The following is a 26806-nucleotide window of genomic DNA, read 5'->3' on the forward strand; positions in this document are numbered from 1 at the left end:
CATACTCTTTATTGCCACTGGTCTGACTCAGATTGAGACTGATTTTATCTGTCCCATCTTGCACAATAAAACCTACACAGTCGTCGTTGTGACCCAGTCTAAAGGCCCTTTTTTTCAGCGTTAAACTTTCCACTTGCATATGGGTGTAAAATGTGCTTTGTGTGATCAGGCGTCAGAGATGGCGTCGTTCGTCCAAGCCAAGAGGGACCTCGGCTGTAAAGCCCCCCAGGTCACGGTGCTGGAGGAGGGCATCAACACTGAGAGTCGATGGGCCAAAGAGTTCTGGAGCCTGCTGGGTGGAAAAACCAAATACAGAGGTACATACACACACTTCATTATGTTAAGTGAAAAGAAACACAGAGGAAGAAGTTGGCCTCAGTTCAGCTCCACATGGTTTGTGCCTCTGTTAATGGTAATTGGTACCAGTAGTATTCTCTTTTTTTCCCACAGAACTCTTCAGCTGCACTGATCCTTTGTAGCACAGAGTTTTGAGAACTAGTTTACCATTTGAATGACTGTCTGTCCCACCACACACCTACAAATGCTGTATGCCTACCCTAATTTCTGCAAACTGTGTGTGTTTTAGGGGCAGGGGAGCCAGAGGAGGATGAGCTGTATGAGAGTGGGGTGGTAGATTCTAACGGGGTGTACAGACTTCAAGGAGACAAACTGGTGCCTCATGAAGATGCCTGGGCCTCCATCCCAAGCGTGTCCTTGCTCGACTCTAAAGAGGTAACAAGAGTCATACTGTATGTCTGGGAAGTTTTGATAAATGTAGAAATCAAATTTGATCCATTTCACACCATGAAAATCTAGTTATGTACAAATCTTGCAAGGATGGTTAACCCAAAGGCTAGAGGTGTTCATAAAGCATCCATAATAGTCCAAATACACAAAACAATACATATTTATAATTATTTCTATTGCTGTAATAACTATCTGAACTTTGTCTTTCTCCTCTGCTGCTAACGTCAGGTCTTAGTGTTTGACTTTGGCGGTGAAATATACGTGTGGCATGGGAAAGACGTGCCCCTGAGTGACAGAAAAGTAGCCGTCAAACTGGGCAAACAGCTCTACAGTGGCAGCTATGACTACAGCAACTGCAGAGTCAACCCTTTAGATGCCTCCTGCACAAATAAGGATGTGCCTCAGTGAGTGTGATCTGTTAAATCTTCCCCTTTTTATATCAACTGACACTTTTGCTAAAGGAATGCTTTGATGAATGTTTAGCTTGTGTTGTAGGGCTTTCCTGCTTTGTGCTTCACAAAAAAGTGGGACAAGCTGCATTTGTTACATTACTCTTTGTGTTATTGCAGCCTCTAGTGGTTTTTCTCTGCCAGTGCAGCTGCACAGATGAAACTTTTTCATTTTTTTATTATTGACACAATATGTGAAACATCCAGGCAGGGAGAAAGTCGTCCAAGCTGGACTCTGTTTGGCCGTTTGTCGGAGCACAACGAGACGTCCCTGTTCAAAGAGAAGTTCCTGGACTGGGCCGAGAGGAAGAAAGAGGAAGCAGCTCAAACTGAGGAAATCAAGGTAGATAAGATTAGATGTAGGGTTTGTGTTTTGAACTTATCACCAGTGACAGCTTTCATAAATATCTTTTGGTTCATTTGTGGTTGTTGTCAGTTGTGTCACATTTTATAAACTAACTTAAAGTGTTGTTTGTTTGCTCAGAGCCCCGTCCACTCCACCGTACGCTCCCCGCTTGACTTGGACCTGCAGCCATGTGACGCCAAAGCCCTGCTGGACAACGAGCCGAAGCCGGTGAAGACAGTTCTGGAGGGGGTTGATGTCCAGCGGGGCCACGGTGCGGTGAGGACAGAGGATGGAAGACAGGCGGAGTTGGCCACAGTGGCTGTAGAGGCCTGGCACATCAGAGAGCACGGTGAAGAGGAACTGCCCGAAGAGAGCCTGGGTCAACTGCACGAGTGTGACGCCTATATCATCCGCTGGAAGTACTCTATCACCACACTGGGTGAGTCATGTTGTTGGCACAGAGGGGCTTGTAGAATAAACGGTGAACTGACAGAGGAGGTTCACATGCAATGAAAAAATCGTGAAAACTTGAGAAGATTAATGGCAGAAGGATTTTTATCTTTAGTGAAGTGCAACTGCATTAAAAAAAGTGGGATAGTGTGTTGGACAAACTGTGAAAAGTGCATTTATGACAGGAGACAGTTGTGTGATTGAAAATGTTTGGAAAGAGGCAAATGTGCTCGGCAAGGGTTTAAGAACACAAGCTTTAGCTTTGCCTTTTAACAGAAGTGAGAGCCACAGTCTTGATTTCTTCCACTGGATTTACTGTGGTTCTGTTCTGTCAGTGGGGAAGCGGCAGAAGCCTGGTGAGCTGAGTGCTGGAGCTCCTGGAAGAGAGAGGACGGCTTGTTTCTTCTGGCAGGGCCGCCACTCCAGCGCCAGTGAGAAAGGAACCTCAGCTCTAATGACAGTGGAGCTGGGCAGCCACAGGGGCTCACAGGTGAGTATCAGTTTATTATGGACTCACACAATCAATAATAGACATTAGAAGAAACTTTAGCATTAAGATAAAGTTCAGTTACCGTGGCAAATGCTTTGTCCACCCATTGCTTCATTATTTCCATCAATATACAAACATTCATGCACGTGTTTTTTGGTAGCAGTTAATCTTGAGTATGTCTTTTTTCGTCTGTTTCTGTGCAGATGTTGGTGAGTCAAGGAAAAGAGCCGCCGTGCTTCTTGCAACTCTTCCAGGGAGGTTTGATCATCCACAAAGGCAGCAGAGATGACAGTGCCAACAACACAGGTAGAACTGATTAAAAGCTTTGCACTACTAATTAATGTTGAGGCTTTCATCTAAACTCATTATTAGAGCCTCATTAATGCTGTATTTTTGGGGCCAATGCTGGTTCAGATTAGAGTAAAAAAAAAAAATCTAATATTGACATATCAGACAAAATACTAATGCATTTATCTATACATCTATATGCTATAGTAATATTAAAAAGGGGAAGTGATTGGATCATTGTTTATTAACTTTCAAGCGATGTATTTCACCAACAAGCTAGCAGCTTACGGTGAGACACCACATGACTCCATCATCTGTGATACTCTGCTACATGTGCTGCAAACAGCGCTGACAGACTTGTAAAAAATGGAGCTGGAGCTGCTCTGCAATGCAAGCTGTATGATGACAACAGTAAATTCCAGCAATGAAGCCGTCACCTTGACGCTCAAAAAATTCCTCTCTTTTAATCTACATTGTAGGAAAAACCCACACGACCACTTTATACAAATAAACTGTTTACTTAAGCTCACGCACAACAAAAATACTGTGTAAAAAAACATAATGCTCAGATTTTTGAAAATAGTGCAAGACACTAGAGGTCACTCCACTCTCAATGCCTGACCTTGCTAGCCACACTCAGACCCCCTGCTCACTCAAGAAGCAACTAAAGGTGCTTTAACTGTTACTGGGAAGCAATGATCACAGGCACCTTTTTCCACATATTACACAATTATATGAATGAAATCGTGTAATAATTTAAATCAACCACACACCTCAAGTGCAAGAAATAAAGTTATCTTACTATATATTTCTAAATGCTTCTTTTAAATCCTCTTTAATCAATGAAAATTGCTCTTGATTGACCATTAACTTAAGTCAGTGCATTTTAATTATTAAGCATCACACACTCAGGCTCCTACAGCAACATAAATATAAGATTCTTTTTATTCTGTGCAGAAAATTTCAGTTTTCACGCAACATATATCCCAATATGGGCAGATATTATTGGCCAACCTGTTTATTGTTTAATCTGTATTACTGGTGAGACTTAACTGATTTTAACACAAGGGTGGATTGAGAATGTGTTGCCTTTTTTTGTCAAATAAACACACTAACACATATCATGTTCTCTTCATGTCTACAGGAGACTGGAGGTTGTTCTGTGTCCGTGGTGAGGCTGAGGTAGAGGCCTCACTGGTGGAGGTGGTCTGCCAGCGGGCCAGTCTGCGCTCTCGTGCCAGCTTGGTGCTGCTTAACGCTCAGAAAGGAAAACTCTACTTGTGGCACGGATGTAAAGCACACGCAGGTGCCAAGCAGGTGGCCAAAAGGGCTGTGGACAAACTAACCCAGAGGTACGGCATAGGCAGATGGGTAAGTAAGTGTGGGATTGATGGACATGCGGGTGGAACAACAGTTTTCTGTTTCTTCAAGGTGCCCCTCAGAGTTGGGTCTGAGCAGCTCCAGCAGTGTGAGAGTGGAGGAGGTGGAGGAAGGATCTGAACCTGCTGAGTTTGTGAAGGCTCTGGGCTCGCAGGATAAGAAGGCTTACGACTGCATGCTGCAAGGTGGGGAACGTCACACACCGGCTTCTTAAACCCACAGCAGGAAGTAGCGAGAGATCATCACCGAGTGTGCGTGTGTTCTGTGCAGATCCGGGGAAGTACAACTACACGCCCCGGCTCTTCGGGCTGAGCGCCAGCTCTGGAGTGTTTGAAGGGGAGGAGCAGCTGTATCCCAGCAGGGTGACGGAGGGAGTCATGGCGATGCCTTTCCTGCAGGAGAACCTCTACTCTGCACCACAGCCAGGTAACACACACCCACACAGATTCCAATTTGTATTCATCACAGCGTCACAGAGGTCTGAAGCTCTGAATCAGGCAGGTTTTTACATATGAGAAATGTGACTTCAGCATGTAGAAGATGTTTGAAGAAGGATGAAAAAGATGCAAGCCAGTAGAGTGTTACTAGATGAATCAATAGCTCCAAAAATGACATCCTGGAACATTCATTTTCAACAAAACTCAGAAATCCCTCACACAGTAATACCTAAAGATACATAAAAATCAGAGTAAAGCCGTGTCTTGCAGCTCGCACCAGCATTTTCTCCTAATTTCTTGCACATATACCAACCTGGATGGGCAGAGGAAGAATACCAGCTCTCAACTGTGACCTCTTGCATTGTAGTTAAATTTGAATTTACCGATCTCACTGAGCTGGACATTGCTGCCCGTCTGGAGCTCAGAACACCTACATTACAAGTGTTTAATAGACTCTCCCTCGGGCTTCTCTGTAGATGGATTCTGCTTTATTGTTGGATTTTAATGTGGAGCTTTCCCTCCTTTGCAGTAACTACAATGCCATCTTTTCTAATGCCCGTGTTATTCCTTCTCCAGCCCTGTTTCTGCTGGACAACCGCATGGAGGTGTATCTGTGGCAGGGCTGGCAGCCTGAAGACACCCAGAGCACCGGATCTGCAAAGATGCGCTGGGACAACGAGAGGAAGTGCGCCATGGAGACTGTGCTGCAGTACTGCAAAGGTTGGAGCATTTTAACCAAGCAGCCTACGACAGCTGAAAGATATGTCCCGTATTTTCTCTCCAAAGTGGTCATCTATGGTGCACATGCGTACAGTTTTTATTTTGTATGGCACCTTTAAATGTACCAGAATGAGGAATAGGATCCTGAGTCTCATTGCCTCAAATTAAGGACATAATCCGTCAGGCTGTGGCTTATTTATTTGCATCTGAAATCAAGGTTCCAGTATTATTTTCTTTGTTACTCTTTAATCTAAATAATCCTTTGTGTTTTCATTATGTGCTAATTTCATATTCAGCTATCTTAAGTCGCTGATACCTAGTTCTTGCTAAGCTAGTCCTCAAGATAAAAATGTTCTTGCTTTTTCTTTTTTTTTTAGCTTAAATGCATATTTTTCATCCATTTCCGATTGTCTGATTCACAGAGAAGAACCCTCGGCGCCCCCCTCTGGCCTATCTGGTCCTAGCAGGCTGTGAACCCCTGACCTTCACCAACATCTTCCCTTACTGGGAGAAGGACACCAGTATCACAAAGGTGGGTGGCATCTGAGTGCGAAAACGATGATACAGATTTTGTGTGTTGTAACAGTTTTTCAGCGATGTATCTGCTCATGTACCGTCATTTTTGTGCGTTCACAGGCCGAGAACTCCAAGAACAAGGTGACCTTGGTGAAGGAGGCGCTGTCCAAGCTCAGTAAGCAGCAGTACTCCATCGAGGAGCTGACCGGGAAGCCACTGCCGGAGGGAGTGGACCCTCTACGTCTGGAGGATTACCTGTCTGACCAGGACTTTAAGGTAGGACACGCCGAGTGACTCCTGATCTGTGTATTGTTAAGTAAAAAAATGTTTCTTAAGAACATTCACAAAAATAAATAAATAAAAAAATCAAGTGAAATTCACTGGATTTTGGTCGATGTTTTAGTGAATATTCTTAAAGAAAATATTGGTTAAGTTTAACTGATATAAATATGTAATCACTTTAAATATTTTTAGGATTTTTTTTGGAAGACTTTTAATAATTTTTTGAAAATATTTAAAATAATTTTCTTGCCAAATTTAGGGGATTTATTATTTTTTAATTTAAGAAATTATTGGAATTTTCTTCCTGAAGGTTTTGCAAATTTTCAGAAATTTGGGGAATTTTTTTTTTTGCTGATTTTTTGTTTTTTTCAGACAAGAAAACTATAGTTTTGGTGCCTGTAAATGAATACGACAAGAGGGTTAATTATGTGAGAGATAAAATAATAGAGAGTCATGATCAAAGAAAACATAACATAGATGATGAATATTGAAATCGTGATTATTTTTTTATGATCATTCATTGATTTAAGGGACATTTAAGGAATTTTTACTGCAGTTTCCCATCAGTAACCAGTCCTGCTTTCACCCCCATGCTGGGCTTCACTTCTGCTGATGTACAAGTGTCATTAAAATAAGTCTGAAAAGAAGGTTCTTCTGTATGTGATTTCAGAGAATCACCTAAAGGCAAAATATGAATGAATGTGTACCAGTATGCCTCATTTGTTTAACATCTTTTTTATTCATAGACTATATAATATATGGATGATCCATTAACACCTCACATGCGGGCTACAGTAGGTGCTACCTACAGAGAAGCCTGTAGTCTCTCTGCTACGTTCAGACAGAGTGTTGGACCAACAATTAAATAGCAAAGAGTGAAATCCAGCAGATTAACATAAACTGAAACCAAGTGATTTTATCTACATGGGCTACGGAGTTTTCTATAAGCAGAACACACATTTTAAATTTCACAATCACACCAAATCATGTTCATTTTACTGTTGGGAAGCCAAACCCATGATTACTATCTGAATAATTGTGCAGCCGTTCTATAACCCGTGACTGGCCTGCGCATACAAAGTTATTTCTGTACGTGTCCCAGCTCAACCACAACACATAATCAGCTTCCACTGACTTTTATTTGTCTTCTTCCTTTCATGCCTTCCAGTCACTTCTTGAGATGAGCCGAGTTGAGTTCAACGCCCTGCCAAACTGGAAGCAAAAGAATCTGAAGAAAAGCAAGAATCTGTTTTAAAAACACATCATTCGGTTTCTTTTTTGTTTTGTTTTTATCATTCTCAGCAGCTCGTTTGTGTTTTGTTTTTTATTCCATCAAAAAAATAAAATCATGGTGTCATTTTGTAGAAGACTGAGAAAGGCAAATGTACAATTTTGTTTATATATTGACTTATTTTTAATACCAGTGCCATTTTTTTTATGTTTCCATGTGTCACTAAAATACTTTAGCCAACAATTATGTGCAATTGTTAATCTTTTTGATGGAAAGATTTTTTTCTTGTATGGAAAAAACAGTTACCGTCACATTTTAAATATGTAAAATACCATAAATGAACGTGTCTTTGTGTGTTTTTACTCCAGACATGAAATCTTGTGTGAGAATGTGTAAAAAGATACACCTTTGGTTTTCAAGCTTCAAGTTTTTCTTCTTTCTTTTACATTTCATATAAGTCAGCTCTGAGCAAAGGGAATAAATTGTTCGGTCCCCACTTTGAAGTTGTCAAAGAATAGAAGAAAATCAAAAGAAACTGAAGTGCAGTGTACAATCCCTGTAATCTGAGGTTGTTTGGTGACATCAAACTGAGACTATAGACTCTGTTTTCGCTGAAATATGTTCACATTATATCTTTTTAATTGATGTTTTATCAGAAAGGCATCATTGAAACGTATCCATATGCCTTTATTTAGTTTTTTCCTTGTTTTCGGTACTGAATACTTCCTGGTTCTCATACAGTATATAGTGACTTGTGTGCCAGTGATGGCAGCCGTCTGGTTGTTTGGGACCAAATCTGATCCGTTTGTCTCGTCATCAATGTTTTTCCGTTTGTTTTTGTGAATCTGTGTGGGTATGTTTGAGTAAATGTGAAGCTTTAAAAGTATTAAGTGTGTGTGTTGAGGAGAGAAACTGTGCAGACTGCCTTTATCCTTGTAATGGTATGTTACATACATAACATCCTGTTTATAAAACTGCCTGCTATGTGTGAGTTAAGAAATTCTCTGCATGGTGTTCTCAAAAAAACTACAATCATGTATTCATTTGTCGCATCTTTTTTGTGATAGATCAGACCTGTGTTATATGTAGAGACGGCAACAAGAGCAGCTCTTATTTCTCAGCGCGTACAGTTGACTTTAGGTGGTGTGGGAGCGAGATAGTAATGCTCAGTATTCGATTTTAATTAAAAAATTCAAAAGAAAAAACAACGGATTCACGTCTTCTTTTAAATAACACCAGAGAAGATTTTATTCTAACCCCGATCTCACAAACCGAAGGCATTTTGACGTGTCAGGAAGCACAGGTTTGAAGAACAAACCAGACTTCTGGGACACCGTAATAGAAGGAAACCACCTGAAAAGTTATTAGTAACAGCTGTTCTCCTGCTATAGCAAGTCAAAATGTCTGCTGTGGAAAAGGTTTGCTAGCAGACGCGGAGGTGCACAACTGCACATACCGTATTGTAGTTCTTTGAAAAAGCTTTTGTGCAACATTGTGAGTCTGTTGAACAGATGTTTGAGAAGTAGACTGTGTAATTATTCCTTTTGGTTTAACCACAAAAAAGTCCCACTGAGATTAGGAATGGATTTTTGTAAGAGGTCAAAAATAGAACATTTTATAGAACCTCTGCTGAAAATCGATATTTTAATTAATGTAAATATTTTTACCTAGATTATATGTGAGTATGGTATTTTTTGTAATACTGAGCCTGGTTCTCTAGAGGTTTTTTTTCCTTCCTGGTAGAGCGGATAATTGTTGCCAAGTTGTTCCTCAAAGGGAACTTTGGTTTGTTAGCTTCTCTGTTTAACATTTATAAGCTCCTCATGTTATTACATGAAGTTCTATGAGATGATAGATGTTGTGAATTGGCGGCATATTAGTAAAACTGAATTGGATTGAATTACGAGTGAAATAATAAGCAATTCCATCTTGAAGCTAAAGCTTCCCAATGACGGTCTGAAAATATAAAACAAACCTAATGAGCCAGTCCTGTCTACCAGTTTCCACTTTAAACATATGTTTGAAGAACTTGCCATTGTAGAGAAGAGAGTATTTTTTACTGCGTTTGAGAAGAGTCGTAGGTGAGCTGGTGTGCTGAGCTGCAGCAATGCTTCATAGATCTGCACATTCTAGAGGAAGCAACAGTTTAGAGTTAAAGATATTGTTAAATGTAGGCTATTTTGAGGCTGGAATTAATCGTTTGCATTAAATCTTTTTTTACAAAGTCATTTTCATACAGAAAGATGAGTTTTTAGGAGCTTTCTCAAAAGCTTGAGTGAAAATTTTAGAGATATTCATTGAAAGAACGACCTGACTGACACTATATCAAAGATCAAAATGTGTGACAGTCGCATAAACTCGCTAAATGTTATTTACAAATCATCAGTGTTAATGATCACACAGGGAGAACTGTTACACCAAAATTACTTGGATGGTAAAAAAAAACACTGCGGAGCCACTTCTTCTTAAACACGACTTTAATCACGGCAGCCTCTTGTCACAGCTGCTAAAGACTAATAATGTCAACGACGACACAACACACAGAGCTGGAGCTGGTCAATGTTCAGCTGAAGGCAGCCAGTATTATCGGTATTAAGCCCGTCTGTGTTTGACAGGTCATTTAATGAGATGCTTTAAAATTAATCCTCTGTGTTTGAAGCTCATTTTATTTAAAAAAAAGTCTCAGGGAGCCGGAGCAGCTTATGTCAGGACTGATGTCAGATTTGGCACATTAACAGCCAACATGGGGAACATTACTCCAAATGACTGTATTGTGCTTAGAGCCTTTCACACTCACAGTGAAACTTCTGATGTCCACATTTTTAACATTTTTGAGAAATTTTTGAGCATTTTTTGGTGGGAAAAAAAGAAAATGTTTCCTTATGAACATGTAGAAATAAAATGAACCAAAATCCAGCAAAATTTGCTGGATGTTTGCTCATTTTTAAAAAAATAAATGTCCTTAAAGAAAATACTATAAGTTTTACTGATACATATGCAATCACTTTAGATGTTTTTTGAATTTTTTTTGCAAGATTTTTCATCTTTTTGTAATATTTACAAGAATTTTCTTGCTAAATTAAGGGGATTTTTTTAAATTAAACTTTTAAGGGAAACTTTTAAGGAATTATTGGAAAAAAAATTCCTAAAGGTTTTGCAAATTTTCAGAAATTTTTGGATTTTTTTCACACAAGGAAACAATATTTTTTGTTGCCCGTAAATGACGACAACATGAGGGTTAATTCTATGGAATCACAGGAGTGCCAAAATAAATAGGAAATAAATGTGGAAATGTAAAGAGAATCAATAAAAGAATCAATAATAAAAATAAACAAATGTAGTAATATTCTTTTTCCATTTTGCTTTTGCTTATTCCATTTTGTCTTTGCCTTTTCTGTTTTGTCTTTGCTTTTTCCGTTTTGTCTTTGCTTTTTCCATTTGCCTTTGCTTTTGCTTTTTCCATTTTGTCTTTGCTTTTCTCACTTTGCCTTTGTCTTTTCCATTTGCGTTTTGCCTTAGCTTGAGCCATGAAGTAAAGGCAAAGGCAAAACGCAAATGGAAAAGACAAAGGCAAAAGGAGAGAGACCCGCCTACAGCCATTTGATTGACAGCTTGAGCCATGAAGTAAAGGCAGTCAATCAAATGGCTGTAGGCGGGTCTCTCTCCTTTTGCCTTTGTCTTTTCCATTTGCGTTTTGCCTTTGCCTTTACTTCATGGCTCAAGCTGTCAATCAAATGGCTGTGGGCGGGTCTTCCTGTCCAGGATGACTAGTCCATACCTGATCACACGATTCCTGCTGGACAGTGGTAGCTCTGTATACATGCTAGCTCTTAGCGCGGGCGACAGGAAGCAGTGTCACGGACAGGAAGGAACGTCTCTTTCGCGCCGTTAATCAGAAACGTCCCGCGAACGTCCGAAGAGGTACAATGGAGTCCGAGTCCTCAATTTCTAAACTCTTGAGAGAAGCGGCTGACAGGCTGGATGAGCTGGACTCATCAAATTCGGCAAGACAGCCAGCTGTAGCGACTGCGCCACCAAGGGATCCCGTTGATGGTAAGTAGTTTTCAGTTCCTTTGTAAACTATTCAGAAAATGCACTGTGAGTGGGGGTCATGTTCAAGACGGCGACCGAGGCAGACGCAAGTCTTCGTGACTCAGCAATATTTTGGATTTCTGTCCCTAACCTTCATCCTCTGACTCTTAATATGTTGCGCTGAGTACCTAAAATACCGGTCCTTCACTTAATACTGAATTTAATTGCCCTTTTTGCCAACCGAAATGCACGAGCACAGCTAGGCTAAAAATATATATAAAAGTTATAATATATAAAGAAGTTCTGGTCAAATAGCCTGATTGTTCTAAATTACTGCGCTGGCTCAAACGCTAGTTGGTAACCGTGGCAACAGCAACTTCACTGAACTTTCTGAACTATTTGAGGACAAATGAAGAACTGCACAAAATCATGAAAACAGTTTTTCTGCTCTGCTTCAAATTTAGATGGTCTTATATTTCAAAAAAAGAAAAGTGTATACAACTAGAAACTATTAGTAAAACTTTATTTCATGTTTCCCATAGCTGAGGTGACAAGAATGTTCCTGCCCTATCAGAGCACATCTAGGTCTCTGATCCCACGTCGCAGGCCAATACGCCACAACCCTGGGCCCAGAGGAACTGTGGCTCCCACGTACTCGCACACCTTCTGCTGTTTAAGCAGAAAAAATACCACAATGGCACCAAATCGCTCGCAGAAGCTTGAGCTGGCGAATGCAGGTTTGGGCGAGAGACGAATTACTTTTCAAGGTAAGCCTATGCTAAGGTCAATGATAACGCATACATAACACTCTGCAATTAAAAAAAAAAAAAATATATATATATATATATATATATATATATATATATATATATATATAATTATACCATGGTCTGGGTGAATACTTGATTCTGATTGTCTGGAGGGGTCCGTTAAAAAGTGTTATAGGACACCTATAAAGAAGTTCAAACACCCTGATTGTTCTAAATCATTGCGCTGGCTCACAGTGGCAAGACAGTAGACACAACATGAGTGATTTTATAGTTTCCACCTATGTGGTGTGTTATTGTGACCTGCTTCTACATTTGGTTCAGAACAGCTGCAGGGTCTGTGGCCAGAGCCAGTTACCTTGGCAACATGTCACAACAAGATATATTAAATGGAATAAAACTCTTTTGAAGAACTCTTTGGGAGCCAGCATGGCTCTGGTTCCAGGACACAGGGATTAACAATTAACAATCTTATTTATGTTTTTAATATGCTTCATCTGAAATGTATTATGTGCCAATTTTATTCACAAACTGTATTTACTGTTATTTTTAATGTATCTTCTTTTGTAGGCAGAGAGTCCTGCCCCCAGTATTTTAAACAGTGTTTATTGGATGCCTTCCGGAAGCTGAGTGAAGCTGGGGGATATGAGCTTCTCAGGATCCGGGGCTCAACACGAAGCCGGGAGTTGTCTCTAATTTCCTGCCCAAATACAGGATACTGTGTCAAATATCTGAAGTCGCCACAAGCAATGATTGGGCATGCAGTGGTTTACATTCGGCCACTTCAGAGAAACTTGAACATGGACAAAGTGAGTAGAAAGGCAAAAAAACACACAATATGAGTACCTGTTCCAGCATGTTTACACAGATGTTTATCCAAGGGTATTTTTTTAAATTTTGTAAATATCTTTTGTCACCTTTCTTTTCTTTTCTTTTTTTAACCACAGGAAGATGGCGAGTCCACAGACGCATCTGGACCCCTGATTGCATGTCTGTCTTGTGGAGTTGAGTTCCACTTTGATTCAATTAAGGCACACAGTGAGATGTGTAATAGGTAGGTTGTTTTTAAGAAGCTTCTAAATTATCATAAGCTCTTAATGGGCCATCAAAAACCATTCATTTATTTAAATATTTCTTTATAGACACTAGACACAACATTATTTCATTTGCAGTCTTCATAGCTGCCATACTTTATTTGTGTATAATATTTTACATCACTTATTTTATGTAGTGTTTATATTGACAGATGCACAAGTTTTACAAATTTCAACTTGCATTAAATGGCATTTTAGTCATTTCAAAATTTTATATTACCAATTAGTTGTACTTGAGTAACTTGTGTAGCTTAAAGTGCTTCTTCTATTTCAGAGTTAAATGAGCTCAGTAAATACTTTTTCCCTTTCAGACATTTACATTATTGACATTATTCAAATTGAGGCTCAAGTCATGAAATACTAAAGTTACTCTTCAGGAAATTATGGGAGTGATGACATAAAAGAGCTCAAACTTTAATAAATATCTTGATAAAACAAAATCTGTTTTACACACTGAAGCAGGGCAGAAAGTGAGACAGCTGTGGTGCAGGCAGGGTCATCTTCCTTGTGTGAGGCCATTACAGTCCCACTGACATCCAGGCCAGGGTCATCAGTGCCTTTGACTGAGAATGTAGATTTGGTGGATTCAGGAGAAGGCTGTTCATACACAGAGTCAGGCAACGGTTTGTGTCCATGTTTTATTAATTTATAAATGTGTGATCTAAAATTATTAATATAACAGTAACACTAAAACTTGTTTTTTTATTATTATTATTTCAGATTGGAGGACTGTTAGTGATCCCCTTGAGGCCGTGAAGCTCTTCAGACAAAATGTCATGAAGAATTCGGGTGAGGAGCTTCACTTCAGGATGGACCTCGGAGATTCTATTGAAGCCAGGGAACAATCGATGATCAGCTTTTACAAAAGGCAAAGAGTGGACTGGACGGCTCCCCTAACCTGTACACTTGAAGGTACAGCAAGTAATATAAGAAGGCCTTCATTGGTTTAATAACTGGAATCATTTTATATTCTACATTTTGTTGTGCTCCAAAAACAGGCGATGCAGCGATAGGGGACGGTGTGAAACGGCATTGTCTTTCCAGTGTGATGTCCAAATTACAATTTGGATTTGAATGGAAAATTGGTATGTATGTTGTATACTTTGCATTTGTACAGAGACAGAGAGATGAAAATTAACCCCTAATAGTCCATGAGCCAGACCACCAATCACAATAGAAAAGGCGGGCAGATTCTTGTTGCTATTTTCTTTTTCCTATATACGTCTACATTTTTTATTGGTATGATCTCAAATCTCAGATAAATCTTACCTTTCACCAGGTACCAGATTTATGGATTTACCCCTTGTAATTTTGGAGATATACTCATTTTTACCTTCGCAAAGCGGAGGTTATGTTTTTGCCAGCGTTTGTCCATTTGTTTGTTAGCAAGATAACTTGAAAAGTTCTGAACGGATGTGAGTTGTGCCTGAGCCTGCTCCTTTAAGCGTGGTGGCTTATGGTAATGTTGTAGTAGCACTTTCCAAGTACTTTTCGAGTTATGTGTATGTGTTCAGGTGGAATGTCCATAAAACATGAAAAGCTTATTTATATCAAGATCCCTATTCCTATGGTAATAATAAACATATGATTCACCTGCAAGTTCATGTTTCTGAATTTAACAAAAATGATAACATACTCATTAAACAAATCAACACTTTTAACTTTTGAAGCAATCATTTGAACAAATAACTAGAAAAATAGATTATGTATGATTATGTCACAGAATGTGGAGCACACAAGTACAGTATTTCAAGTCCATACTCAAGATCAGTCGTCACTTTCTGAGTCAGTCAGGCCTGCATCTGTGGTCATCATGTCAAGGTCATCCTCTTGGGGCTGATTGTCACATGTTTGCAACTTGCACAAGTTGGTACATTTCAAGCCATTGCTCATGCACTGGCATTCTGGAAGCTTGCATCTACAGCTGCAGTTGCAGGATAGCAGCTGCATCACTGCCTCAGGGGCTGGAGTTTCCTGAATCCATTCAAGTCTTCCCAGAAGAGTTGAGGTGTTATAGGCTGTTATTATAACAATCCACATATTCAATGTATGATAACCATCACTAAGCTACCAGTCTGCAATGGCTATCACGCCAAATTGTGAACTAGAGATGTGCACCAAGTCAAAAATCAAACTAGAAATTGCAATTAACCAATTTTATTGTCGTAGGTCAATTTTGGGGTCTTGGCTCAAGGACTATAAAGGGAAGTTAGGTCCACAAGTCCATTTATGTTCTTGTGTAATTCTTTCAGGTGCTGGAAAGACCCTGTTGTTCGAGGGTGAAAAGGATCACCTTGTTCCGGCTGCATCGCAAGTCTTCGTCGACAGTGACCTTTTGTGGTAGCTGGCCGAATGATCGGACATTCCTTCCTTCACAATGGCCCTTGTTTGACTGGTCTAAGCCAAGCCGTTATCCATGTGTTGGGTGGTGGAATGCCTGAAATGGCTTCCATTGACATTGAAGACTGTTGTGATACAGATGTCAGGGAGGCAGTTGAACTGGTATAGACATATTAACAAAAATGCACATTGACTGATTTTATTTCTGTTTGCTGAGATTTTGCTTCTTTTTAAACAGTTGAAAGGGTCCGCTGAGCTGACAGCAGATCAGAAGAGGTCCATACAGAGCTTGGCAAGTGGATGGGATCTTCCAGGAGTCACAGAAGAAAACCGGAGATGGCTGACTGAAAAAATTCTTTTTCATGCTGTAAATAATATATTTTTCTACTGTTAAATGAATTCCCCCCAAAATAAATAACAATAAATAATACATAAGTAATTCAACATAGAAATAGTAATGTGCATGTGAAGTAAAACATAAAAAATATGAAATGGCACAAAAATTAAATCTTACCATAATTATTTAATATTATTTCTTTTTACAGGTTCTTTCCAGGTCAAAAGGTCAAGTCAAACAGCTCCGCAAAGGACTAAAAGAGACGCAGGTTTTGGATCTGGTGACCAAAAGACCAGACACCCTGCCGTTGTTGTTTCCAAGAAGCTGTGCTGTGTTATACTCACCACAGGTATGTATATGACTACTAATTTCTTTAACTGTTTATAAGCTAACGTTTGTTAATTTGCACACAGACTATATTGCATAACAATGTGATTATATTTATAATTGTACAGTTACTTCTGGAACGCATCATTTGGCCAGCGGAGTCCGATAGTGGTGATGAGACTGATGACACGAGTCTGGAGGAAAAGTGCCGTATCTCTGGATTTCTCAGAGAATACATTGAAAATGGTAAGTCTTCAAACAGTACTTTTTCTATTTGTGGGGACCAACCCTCAACCCTTTAACTTCAGTTTGGCTCTGCAGATAAAAAATGACTAGCTTCAAAGTAAGCTTAATTTTTCAAAAGATGTAGCTTTGTTACCATCAGTTGAACACTCTCGCGAGAATGAGCACACAACACTGGTTACTGTACTGTTGATGTGTTTTAATCTCGTCACTGATTTCAATGGGTTTTATGCAACATTATGTAATTCCACTTTCACTTTTGTTTTACTTGGATATACAATTGCACAGATGCGAGAAAATGAGCCTGACATATGTACTTTAACTTACAATGTCCCAAATGCTTTGATAGCCTCCTCACAGTGTCTCCAGGAACTTCTGAAGTTCTGGCATGGATGGGAAGTTCCCCCAAAAGAGCTGTATGTGGAAGTTGTACATGGACTAATGCCACGATCCAGCACTTGCATGGAGACTCTACGGCTGCCATCACACTATATCTCTTATGATGCTTTTCGTGAGGCTCTGAATGCAGCAATCAGTTCTGTTCCAACAGGTTTTGGACTTGTTTAAGGTCTTAGGGCAGGGGTGCATGCCTCTGTTAACGTACCAATTGAAATGCAAATTTGGGCCAAGTTTTTGAAAAAAATTATGTTTTGACAACATTTAGGTCCTGTGTGGTGAAAATCAAATTTATTGTGTTTTATGGTTGGTATGAACTTGGAGGTGTAAAGTAAAAGCTGTTGGGATATGATATTCCTCAAGCCCTTCTACAATTAGGTAGCCTCCCAGCTTTACAAGCAAGTAAGAATTTTACTAAACTGCTTCCAGGTGAGCCGTTCTGAATGAGCAGCTGCCTTGCAGACCGCCTGTACCCAGTGAATTACTTTTATTTTTGATGGCAATGTCCCCAAAACAACAGGGAAATCCTTAATATTAGCATTCAGCTTACTTTTCTTTTATCTCAGGCAATTAGTAGTTTGTTAAAGTTTTAAATACCTTGTTGACAGTTTCGGTGGAGATCCCTTCCATAGCTGTTGTGCTTCAGTTTGTCCAATGTTTACATCTGTTTGCTTCTGTGCTCGCATATACTGTATTTTAATGCAGCCGAATTCCCAACAAAGCTCTTCTCATTCACATATTTTTCTGTTTCTGTTGAGTATGAAATTGTGACTGAAATACAGCGAAGTTAAGACTACATGTTAATCAGCTGTCACTTCCACCTGTCTTAGGGGTTAGTGTTAGTTTAGAGTTTAGACCAGGGTAGTCAATCCTGGTCCTCAAGGGCCCCTATGCAGCATGTTTTAGATGTCCCCCTCTTCCAACACACCTGATTCAAATGATCAGGATCGTTATCAGGCTTCTGCAGAGCTTGATGATGAGATGATCATTTGAATCAGGTGTGCTGGAAGAGGGGGACATCTAAAACATGCTGCATAGGGGCCTTCGAGGACCAGGATTGTGCACCCCTGGCTTAGAGTTAAAAGTAAAAATTTTAAAGGAGAGGATTTTTAATCCTATTGTGTTTTTTATTGTCAAACAATTTGTTAATGCTTTAAGAATCTCACAGTGTTAAAGTGCAATAAAAATAGTTCTACATCCCTTTGCTATGTCTTCATTTCAAACTAAATTTTTATAGTGCATATTTACAACACATCATCACATAGCACTTATAAGGATGAAGAAAACCCAACAATCCAAAATCGCTTTTGGGTTGGCAGTATAGCAAGGGGTTCAGGTCAGCGGCTGCAGAACAGGGACGTTGAGCTCCAGATCCAGAGACAAGTTTTGCTAGGCTTTTATTATAAATCCACAAGTTGTCATAATCACCAAACATTTCAAGTGGTTTTTGCAATGTTTATGTCCTTTTAAAGGTCTTGTTTATAATGTTATGATTATGGTACAGTCAACTGGTATACGCTTAGATTTGCTGAAAAATGTCCTTAATAATATTCACTGTATCCATGTATGCCTGTAGTGCAGCAGAAAAAGGAACCTCCGGATCGGGTAATGATGCAACTTCAGCCTGTGTAAGCTGCCGGGGTAGTTGTGCATCAGGTACAGTGACACCCTCTGGGTATGTGTTGTGAGGTCCTGTCCAGTCTACACCGTAACCATCATCAACCTGAAGAGAAATCATAATTTGAAAAGTTATTTTAGGAGAAGTGTGTATTCCTTAAAAGTGAATTAAACAGCTTGACCACAACCTCTCATGTTGTGGTGACTGTTTAAACTGTGACTGAATCCAAACATTTAATGGTCAATTCATGGATTCATTCAAGGATCTTGTGATTTTTACAGTTAACCACCTTGTTAGAGAACAGCACGTTATTCAATATGCACCAGAACTTTCAACAGTTGCCATTCAAAGGTTTAAAGGTCAAATTAAGTTCACCTGTAAATGCTATGGTGCAATTTAGGTATATTCTGAAATTTCATCCAAAAGCAGAATGTCCCTAACTTTGTGTGAGTAGTGGACCTTTTTTCATTGGAGCCCTAACAAAGTATACTGTATATATGAATTAAGTTACTAAACAAAGTATGTATTTAAAATCTAGGTTCTCCTAGCAGTGTGTGAGAATATGGTTCTAGATGGTATTAGTTAAATATGCTTAGACACGTTCAATGAATTCTGAAATAGAAATATACATTTTCTCAACTGCAAAAAGTTTTATTGGCATGTGAGCTCACACACACAAGGAAGTTTTTTTCCCCACACACAAGTACTCCAAGTACTACAGGGGACTTGTACCTGAAGTGGATCAGCATTATTTCCCTCACGTGGCTGACTAAGCCACAGTTGCATGGGGGACTGGCCTCTCTCTGTCCTCAAGCTGTGGTGATTCCAGGCTTCCTTGAATGCCTGAAGGTGCTGCTGAAGCTGTGGAACATAGATCCACTGGAGAGCAAACAACTCCAGTTCATTGTCAGGATTTAGAAACCCTTCCAATTCCAAATTGTGAAAGACTGTATGGAACAAGTCGAGGACATTTCCATACACATCTCTCCACAATCTTTCGATTCTGTTGATTGACCAAAAAACACAATTGGTTCAAATTTTGCAAATGAATGTATACAGAAGGAATTTACTTTTCACCATTTCAAAATATATCTGATAAGCATGACAGCAATTAGTTCCACAGTCGTACATTACCTTTGGTTATGCACACTGCGTCCAGTGATGTGGGAATGCCGGCCTGTTCCTCGATGGCTCACCATGTAATGTGCAACGGCAACATTTTCCCCACCCTTCAGGGAATTAGTATATAATTAGGTAAAACAATGCAAAATGCTGTTTTTTCTGTTTTATTTTAGTCATGTCAATGCAGAAGATTAATTCTTTATTAATGCAATACTTCTTTTTACCTTATCAGATCTTACACGAGATGGCAAGCCGTACTGAGAAACAGCCGACATGAAACTGTCCAGTACAGTCGTGGATTTGTTGTTTGTAGCTGCATCTATATAAACAATAAGCCTGCTGAATCCATCCACTCCTGCATGTATCACAATCCGCTGTCTATAAAAGACATTGAACTTATAAATATATATTTAGAATTATACAGTGATATAGAACAAAGACAAAATATTTTCATAAATGCGACAAAGAACAAAAGAAATGCAAAGACAACCTGCCTTATTAGTTTGTGGTTTCCATCAATGTGCCATAAACTGTTTGGAGCAGGGACACTATACTGCCTGCGCCTCAATACATGCATGGATATTTGCCGTGCTAGGGTACCCTCAGGATCCACTCTTCGCAAAGAGTTTTGCACACGATAGGCTGCATAACACACACAAAAAAATACAAGTTAAACTGAAAACAAAATATTTATCCAGTAACAATAAGTATCAGTTTATTATTGACAAAAGTTATATCATTCTTGCCAATGACATAACCATAAATGTTGCTCCTCATTCCAAGTTTTTATTCCTGTATATGCAGAAACACAAGATGTGAGGAGCAATTATAAAAGGATCTATAACTTTTATTACCATGCTACCACATGCTTCGGGACAGACAGATCTTCAGGCCCTGATGTTGTCCTTATAGCTCTAAACACTATGATGACTACCAGGGCCTAGGAACGTGTCTGCTAAGGAGATCTTTATTAACAGCATTTTAAAGTATTTCAAAGACAATATTGAAATATTTAATTGATGGCATCGCCTGCTGTTTTATTTCCATTCTGTTAATTGTATACTTGGTACATTTTCAATTGTGACTTTGATCTGGAAAAATCAAGCATCTGTACTTACTTTGCACATGTGTACCCTGTGATTTAAGAAGACCATGGATCATCCTAATCCCTGCTCTGGGATTATGCCTGTGGATGTCTGCTACAATGCCATCAAGTTCATCATCAGTCAGTGGAGTGTACAAATCTGACAACCTGCCAAAAGATTATACAACAGACAGATGTAAAAACTGAACATCTATTTATCCATTTATTCATTTTAGATGACTACGTTACTAGTGAATTCATTCTTATTGTGTAAACAATATTGACTATAAAATTAAGAACTATAAAATAGTTACTTCAATCCATGGGATGCCATTCTCCTTCTGATGGTTCTAGTTGACACTCCAAACAGTTCAGCTATTTTGGCAGCTGGTAATCCCAGAAGAATGTATGACTCCATAATGTCCACCGGTATTTCTAGTCTAGGTCGTCCAGGTCCTGACTGCCTAGCTTCAACACATAGTTGCATGCGTACCTAGGAAACCACAGACATGACCTCCGGATAAGAATTACGTATGATATGGTGTATAACATATTTATGTTTATACCATGGTCTGGGTGAATACTCGATTCTGATTAGCTGCAGGGTGTCCTTTATAGGTGTCCATTATCACTGTTTAACGAAGTTCAAACAGCCTGATTGTTCTAAATCATTGCGCTGGCTCAAATGCTAGTTGGTAACCGTGGCAACAGAAACTCAGAACACACGTTAACAGAATCAGAATCAGAAATACTTTATTTATCCCCTAGGGGAAATCTTGGTGTTCATTTTCTCCACATCTCTTCAGGGATGTCTGTAGATCTGGCCATCATGCCGACCAGTCTCAGAGCGATCAGCTGATCTCTCGTGTAAACAAAAAGTGCATCCATGCAGTTGTTCAGCTCAGCAGGATGAAAAAGGACCAAAAATCACTCCACCAGATATGTTTGGAGAGAGAATTGCTTAATAACTGCTAGCAACAAAAATAATAACGTTAAATAATAAGATAAAGTGCGAAAAAAGTAGTATATGGTCAGGAGCTACTGTAACAGGCTGCATACATGGTGGCGCAACATACGTTATTTCAGTTTATTTATCACAACGGCAAGACAGTAGACAAAACATGAGTGGTTTTATAGTGTCCTTTAACCTATGTGGTGTATTATTGTGACATGCTACTACATATGGTTCAGAACAGCTGCAGGGTCTGTGGCCAGAGCTGGTTACCTTGGCAACACGTCAAAACAAGTGATATTAAATAGTCCCCTCAGCCGCTACTTGTGAAAAACTTACGATTTTAACGGTAAAAAAAAACAACATTTACGTATTAATAATTGATTTAATATTTATTTATTTCGCAAGTGACCATGGTATAAGCGGGATAATGCCCTTCGCGGAGTTCATTATCAGAAATTAATGAAAACTTCGCGGAAGCAACCGGTTCACGCCTCGTCGGGTATTATCCCTTACATAATATCTTTTCTGAATCTATCATTGAATGTAGAGCTGATACAGGCTACCGCTGGAGAGTTTCATAATGTATTCCTATAACTACAACAAGACTGACAGACCAGAGAGTGTGTGCACGCTAACACAAAAACTTGCTGAATGAAACTGTGTACCAACAACTTTTCACCTCAGCAGACTGTGTGGTTCGACTCTAATCTGTCCATTTGGGTGAGCTGAGCCCAGCCCTGCCGGCAGCTGGTGCTAACTTCAGCCGTGGCTGCTAATTAGTGTATTGTGAATGTCTAATATGTGAACCAGTCATGGTGTAGCGGTTGTCCCTCTTAAAACTTGTGAGCAAAGCTGACCGATAATATGACAGGATCGTATTTTACACTAGGTAAGGCGCTTACCTCCTCCAGATTGCGCCACACAGCTTCGTCGATGTCTGCATTCATCAACGCAGATATTTCTCCAAGACTTTCCATGGCATCTTCCACCAACCTTAAAATGTAGTCTGTTGGAAAATTTTCCTCCACATACCGAGCAATTGCCAATAGTTCTTGTTGAACTCCTCTTCTCAATTCGTCCACCTCTGCCATATTTCCCTGTTTTGCCCGTGACACTGCTTCCTGTCGCCCGCGCTAAGAGCTAGCATGTATACAGAGCTACCACTGTCCAGCAGGAATCGTGTGATCAGGTATGGACTAGTCATCCTGGACAGGAAGACCCGCCCACAGCCATTTGATTGACAGCTTGAGCCATGAAGTAAAGGCAAAGGCAAAACGCAAATGGAAAAGACAAAGGCAAAAGGAGAGAGACCCGCCTACAGCCATTTGATTGACTGCCTTTACTTCATGGCTCAAGCTGTCAATCAAATGGCTGTAGGCGGGTCTCTCTCCTTTTGCCTTTGTCTTTTCCATTTGCGTTTTGCCTTTGCCTTTACTTCATGGCTCAAGCTAAGGCAAAACGCAAATGGAAAAGACAAAGGCAAAGTGAGAAAAGCAAAGACAAAATGGAAAAAGCAAAAGCAAAGGCAAATGGAAAAAGCAAAGACAAAACGGAAAAAGCAAAGACAAACAGAAAAGGCAAAGACAAAATGGAATAAGCAAAAGCAAAATGGAAAAAGAATATTACTACATTTGTTTATTTTTATTATTGATTCTTTTATTGATTCTCTTTACATTTCCACATTTATTTCCTATTTATTTTGGCACTCCTGTGATTCCATAAATTCTGCTCCTCAATCTACTGCACAGAGCAGGAAGTTGTGTTCATTTGAAACCAGCAGAGGGTGTCGTCTGTCCAGCTGATCCTCTCTATGAAGCTTTAAATCTGGGCAGCCTTTTGGGCCGTAAATAATTAACAAGTAATGAGCAGGAAATGAAACATTTAAAATATGCCAAAAACAAACTTATGAGGCCGGATGAAGTAATTTGTTGGAGGTTTGGGTAAATTTCAACAGCAGTCATGATCACACACTAAGGGTCACTGACGTACTGTAAACACAAATACACACTTAAAAACACTTCTACACTCGTCTCTGTATCCTTACTGATGTGGGCAACTTATCTCTGCAGCAGATGGCAGGACGCTGCTTCAAAACAGCAACTGCTGGGCGGCCGGTTTGTTTATTTATTACCAACTCCATCCTGCCAGCTTTAATCTCCTGCATCGTGGCTCAGGTGCCACACTGCCCCACGACATGCAGAAGAACAATGAATCTGCTGATACGAGGCAGATCAGCCTGAGTAACACCAGGCTGGATGCTGGATGATGGAGCCGCAGCTTCAGGAGGGAGCATCGAGCGTCGCTTTGATCAGGCCCCAAATTCTGACTGAGCCAGAGGAGCCTCCAAAAATCAGGCTGAACTTCTGCTCAAGCAATATTTTATGAAGGAAGCTCAAAAACAAAATGCAACTGGGGGTTTATTTGCCATTCTGCAGCAAGGGCAAAGGAATATGCATCAATTTTAAAGTTTGAAAATGTGGAATATATATATATATATATATATATATATATATATATTCACAGTGAAATTTCTGATCCACATTTTCTACATTTTTGGGAAATCTTTGAACATTTTTTGGTGGAAAAAAGAAAATGTTAAAAATGTTTCTTTAAGAACATTCACACACAAAAAAAATCAGCCAAAATCAAGCGAATTTCACTGGATTTTGGTTGATTTTTTTGTGAATGTTCTTAAAGAAAATATTAGAAGTTTTGCTGATATATATGCAACCTTTTTAGATATTTTTAGAATTTTTTTGGAAGATTTTTTCTCATTCTTTTGAAAATATTGACAAGAATTGTCTTGCCAAATTTGGGGGATTTTTTTAAAATAAAATTCTGAGGGAAACTCTTTAGGAATTATTGGAATTTTCTTCCTGAAGGTTTTGCAAATTTTCTGAAATTTGGGGAATTTTTTGCTGAATTTTTGAATTTTTTTTCAGACAAGGAAACACTATTTTTTGGTTGCCAGTAAATGAAGACAACAGGAGGGTTAAGTCCTATGTGTTGTAAAGTTCTAATGGATTTCATTCGGATTGAGATGTGGAGAATTTAGAGACACCTTGAACTTTCGATCGGGTTCCAAACTATTTTTAGAGTGCAGCGGGGATTATTTTCCTGCTGAAAGTGTCCACTGCCATTAGTGTAAAGGGATGTATATGTGGTCTGCAAAGAGACGTCCACATGAACACCAGCAACCAAGGTTTTCCTGCAGAACATTTTGCTGCCTCTCGTTCCCCCAGTACATTTAATGGCATCTTTTCTCCGGGCTGCATTACACTTGGGATCAGAATACTCAGGTCCACTGCACACTGGGAGAAACCTGCAGGACCTTCTGTTCTGGAGATGATCTGACCAATTTGTCAGGCCATCACATTTCAGTCCTCGTTAGAGTCACTCAGATCCTCACGCTGCCCATTTTTCCTGCCACCGATACGTCAACTTCAAGAACAGAACGCTCACTTGCTGCAGAATACATCCTTCGACATTGTAGCCACAGAAGAGAATACTGCATCATCATCAGTGCAGACGTACTCACTACCTGTGTTTGTAATGAAAATCCAATAGCAGAAGTTTGACGCTTCCCTGTGGCTCATGTGCCCTCATCAAAAATAGAAACGCAGCATGCAAATGGTTTTCTTTTCAAAGAGAAAAGCTTAAAAATCGAATTTCTGTTTCTAACTGTGCACAACTTTTTTGTTCAACTGGTGATAAATCCTGGTCTGGGTTGCTTTTAAATTCCAACAATCAGACAGCGTGACCAGCAGACGGACACTCTTTGATCGGTGATTATAAAAGTCCACCTTAAAATGAAGCTTTATTCTAATTATCTAATTCTACAGGTCACAAGAGAAAGATGCTGTTGGAACGCTGGATGCTGTCAGGTCAGATGGGACCGTAGTCCAGGTTTTTTGTTCTAAGAAATTGTTTCCAAAAGTGCTAGATGACTGTGCTGACAACGGTCACTAATATGTCTGTCAGCTTCACCAAATCCTTATAGAAGAGTGGAACTAAATTTTACAAGCAGCATCAACAACACATAAAAATATGTATGTTTATTTTTTAAAAAAACTAGAAAATTGCACCTGAAAAGTAAATGCTTCTCAAGAAATTAAAATATTGCATACAGAACTGAAATGCTGCACCTGAGACTGAAATGTTGACAATGGAGTAGAAATACTGCACAGGAAATTAAAACATTACATGTGAAGATTAAATGCCTCACATGAAACTGAAATACTACACTGGAAAATGAAAGATTGCACATAAAATTGAAATTTGCATGAGATATTCAATAATGCCTAAAAACATATAGCATGAAAATGAAATGCTGCACATTCAGCTCAAAATATTGCTCATGATAATGAAATGTTGCACATAAAAAAATTTAATATTATACATTAAATTGCCATATTGCATTTGAAAATAAAATATAGCACATGAAAATGATTTTTTTTAATAAAACTGACATTGCATAAACTATTGAGAAAATAATTGTGCAGATTAATTTGATATAAAGACGTGAACAAAATTGATCTGAAACTGCCATAACAACAGGTCAGTTGCACCCAATCTCTGAAGAAAATAATAAAATTAGTATTTGGTTTATGTGGGCTTTATAGGCTGCATAAATAAAGCTAAAATTAGACCAAATGAAACATTATTTTAACTATATGATGAGCAAGTCTCGATAAATAGAACCGACGTTAAACAAGTTAAATTTAACAAAAAAATTGACGCACCCTCATGTGACCTATACGCGCACACACCTGGTGTTAATGATCGTATAGAGCCGCTAGGTGAGTTATTTTAAAGTTGTGGAAATAATTAACGACAAAAAGTACAGAAATGAGAATCCCTGTTAGTAAAACTCTCCACATATACATACGAACAACACGCAAATGGCCACGTTTGTTTTACGTTGCGCTGTAAAGCCTTAGTAAAGCCTTAAACTATGCTAACACACCAACTTATCTCAGGTAGCTCGCTAGCTAGCCGGCTAACCTAGCAGCGAACTGAAGCTAACTTCCAGCAGGAGGAGACAGAATTATCTGACGGAGCTGGTGAGTTTGTACAGCTGGATTCAGACAACCAACGAGCGACGAGGTGAGGCATAATGATAGAAATGTTAAGCAAACATCTCCTCCTCTAATGT

General features: G+C 39.3%; 2 protein-coding genes and 1 long non-coding RNA gene across 6 annotated transcripts in view; 2 read left to right on the forward strand and 1 right to left on the reverse strand.

The window, feature by feature from the left end:
- The window catches only part of svild (supervillin d), a 50979-nt gene extending 42415 nt beyond the window's left edge, over nt 1-8564 (forward strand). For all 3 annotated transcript variants that reach the window (XM_022213885.2, XM_022213886.2, XM_051939651.1), the window contains 14 exons: nt 170-317; nt 587-732; nt 976-1151; nt 1404-1539; nt 1681-1981; nt 2328-2482; nt 2686-2788; nt 3915-4122; nt 4202-4335; nt 4421-4576; nt 5164-5307; nt 5730-5839; nt 5944-6099; nt 7274-8564. In XM_022213885.2, coding sequence (XP_022069577.2) covers nt 170-317; nt 587-732; nt 976-1151; nt 1404-1539; nt 1681-1981; nt 2328-2482; nt 2686-2788; nt 3915-4122; nt 4202-4335; nt 4421-4576; nt 5164-5307; nt 5730-5839; nt 5944-6099; nt 7274-7360 — 2160 coding nt within the window. In that variant the 3' untranslated portion in view covers nt 7361-8564. The remainder of the gene's footprint in view (nt 1-169; nt 318-586; nt 733-975; nt 1152-1403; nt 1540-1680; nt 1982-2327; nt 2483-2685; nt 2789-3914; nt 4123-4201; nt 4336-4420; nt 4577-5163; nt 5308-5729; nt 5840-5943; nt 6100-7273) is intronic.
- A 1995-nt stretch (nt 8565-10559) lies between these two features.
- On the forward strand, nt 10560-17746 carry LOC127531156 (uncharacterized). Of its 2 annotated transcripts, XR_007938141.1 has the most exons (11): nt 10560-11389; nt 11911-12135; nt 12706-12944; nt 13083-13189; nt 13950-14141; nt 14228-14314; nt 15482-15731; nt 15808-15936; nt 16115-16255; nt 16362-16479; nt 16826-17746. It is a non-coding gene; the product is annotated as an uncharacterized LOC127531156 (long non-coding RNA). The 2 variants fall into 2 exon arrangements; XR_007938140.1 differs by having other exon boundaries at nt 10561-12135.
- A 506-nt stretch (nt 17747-18252) lies between these two features.
- On the reverse strand, nt 18253-23205 carry LOC110963050 (uncharacterized). Its single transcript, XM_051939845.1, has 8 exons — nt 22554-23205; nt 21011-21189; nt 20731-20864; nt 20103-20254; nt 19837-19986; nt 19625-19719; nt 19223-19493; nt 18253-18595 (listed from the first exon to the last, which is right to left on the reverse strand). The coding sequence occupies exons 1-8, from the start codon at nt 22740-22742 to the stop codon at nt 18392-18394; spliced, it is 1374 nt and encodes a 457-aa protein (XP_051795805.1). The 5' UTR covers nt 22743-23205; the 3' UTR covers nt 18253-18391.
- Nucleotides 23206-26806: the final 3601 nt, after the last annotated feature.

This window comes from Acanthochromis polyacanthus, chromosome 19 (genome assembly GCF_021347895.1).
Source record: "Acanthochromis polyacanthus isolate Apoly-LR-REF ecotype Palm Island chromosome 19, KAUST_Apoly_ChrSc, whole genome shotgun sequence".
NCBI lineage: Eukaryota > Metazoa > Chordata > Actinopteri > Pomacentridae > Acanthochromis > Acanthochromis polyacanthus.

Excerpts from the sequence above, each read along its gene's own strand:
- LOC110963050 (XM_051939845.1), bottom strand. The coding sequence starts at position 22,742 with ATGGCAGAGGTGGACGAATTGAGAAGAGGAGTTCAACAAGAACTATTG. Across the intron at positions 20,255-20,730 it reads ACAGGGTACACATGTGCAAA|CCTATCGTGTGCAAAACTCT; the intron begins GTAAGTACAGAT and ends TGTGTTATGCAG. Across the intron at positions 18,596-19,222 it reads ATAATGCTGATCCACTTCAG|GTTGATGATGGTTACGGTGT; the intron begins GTACAAGTCCCC and ends ATTTCTCTTCAG.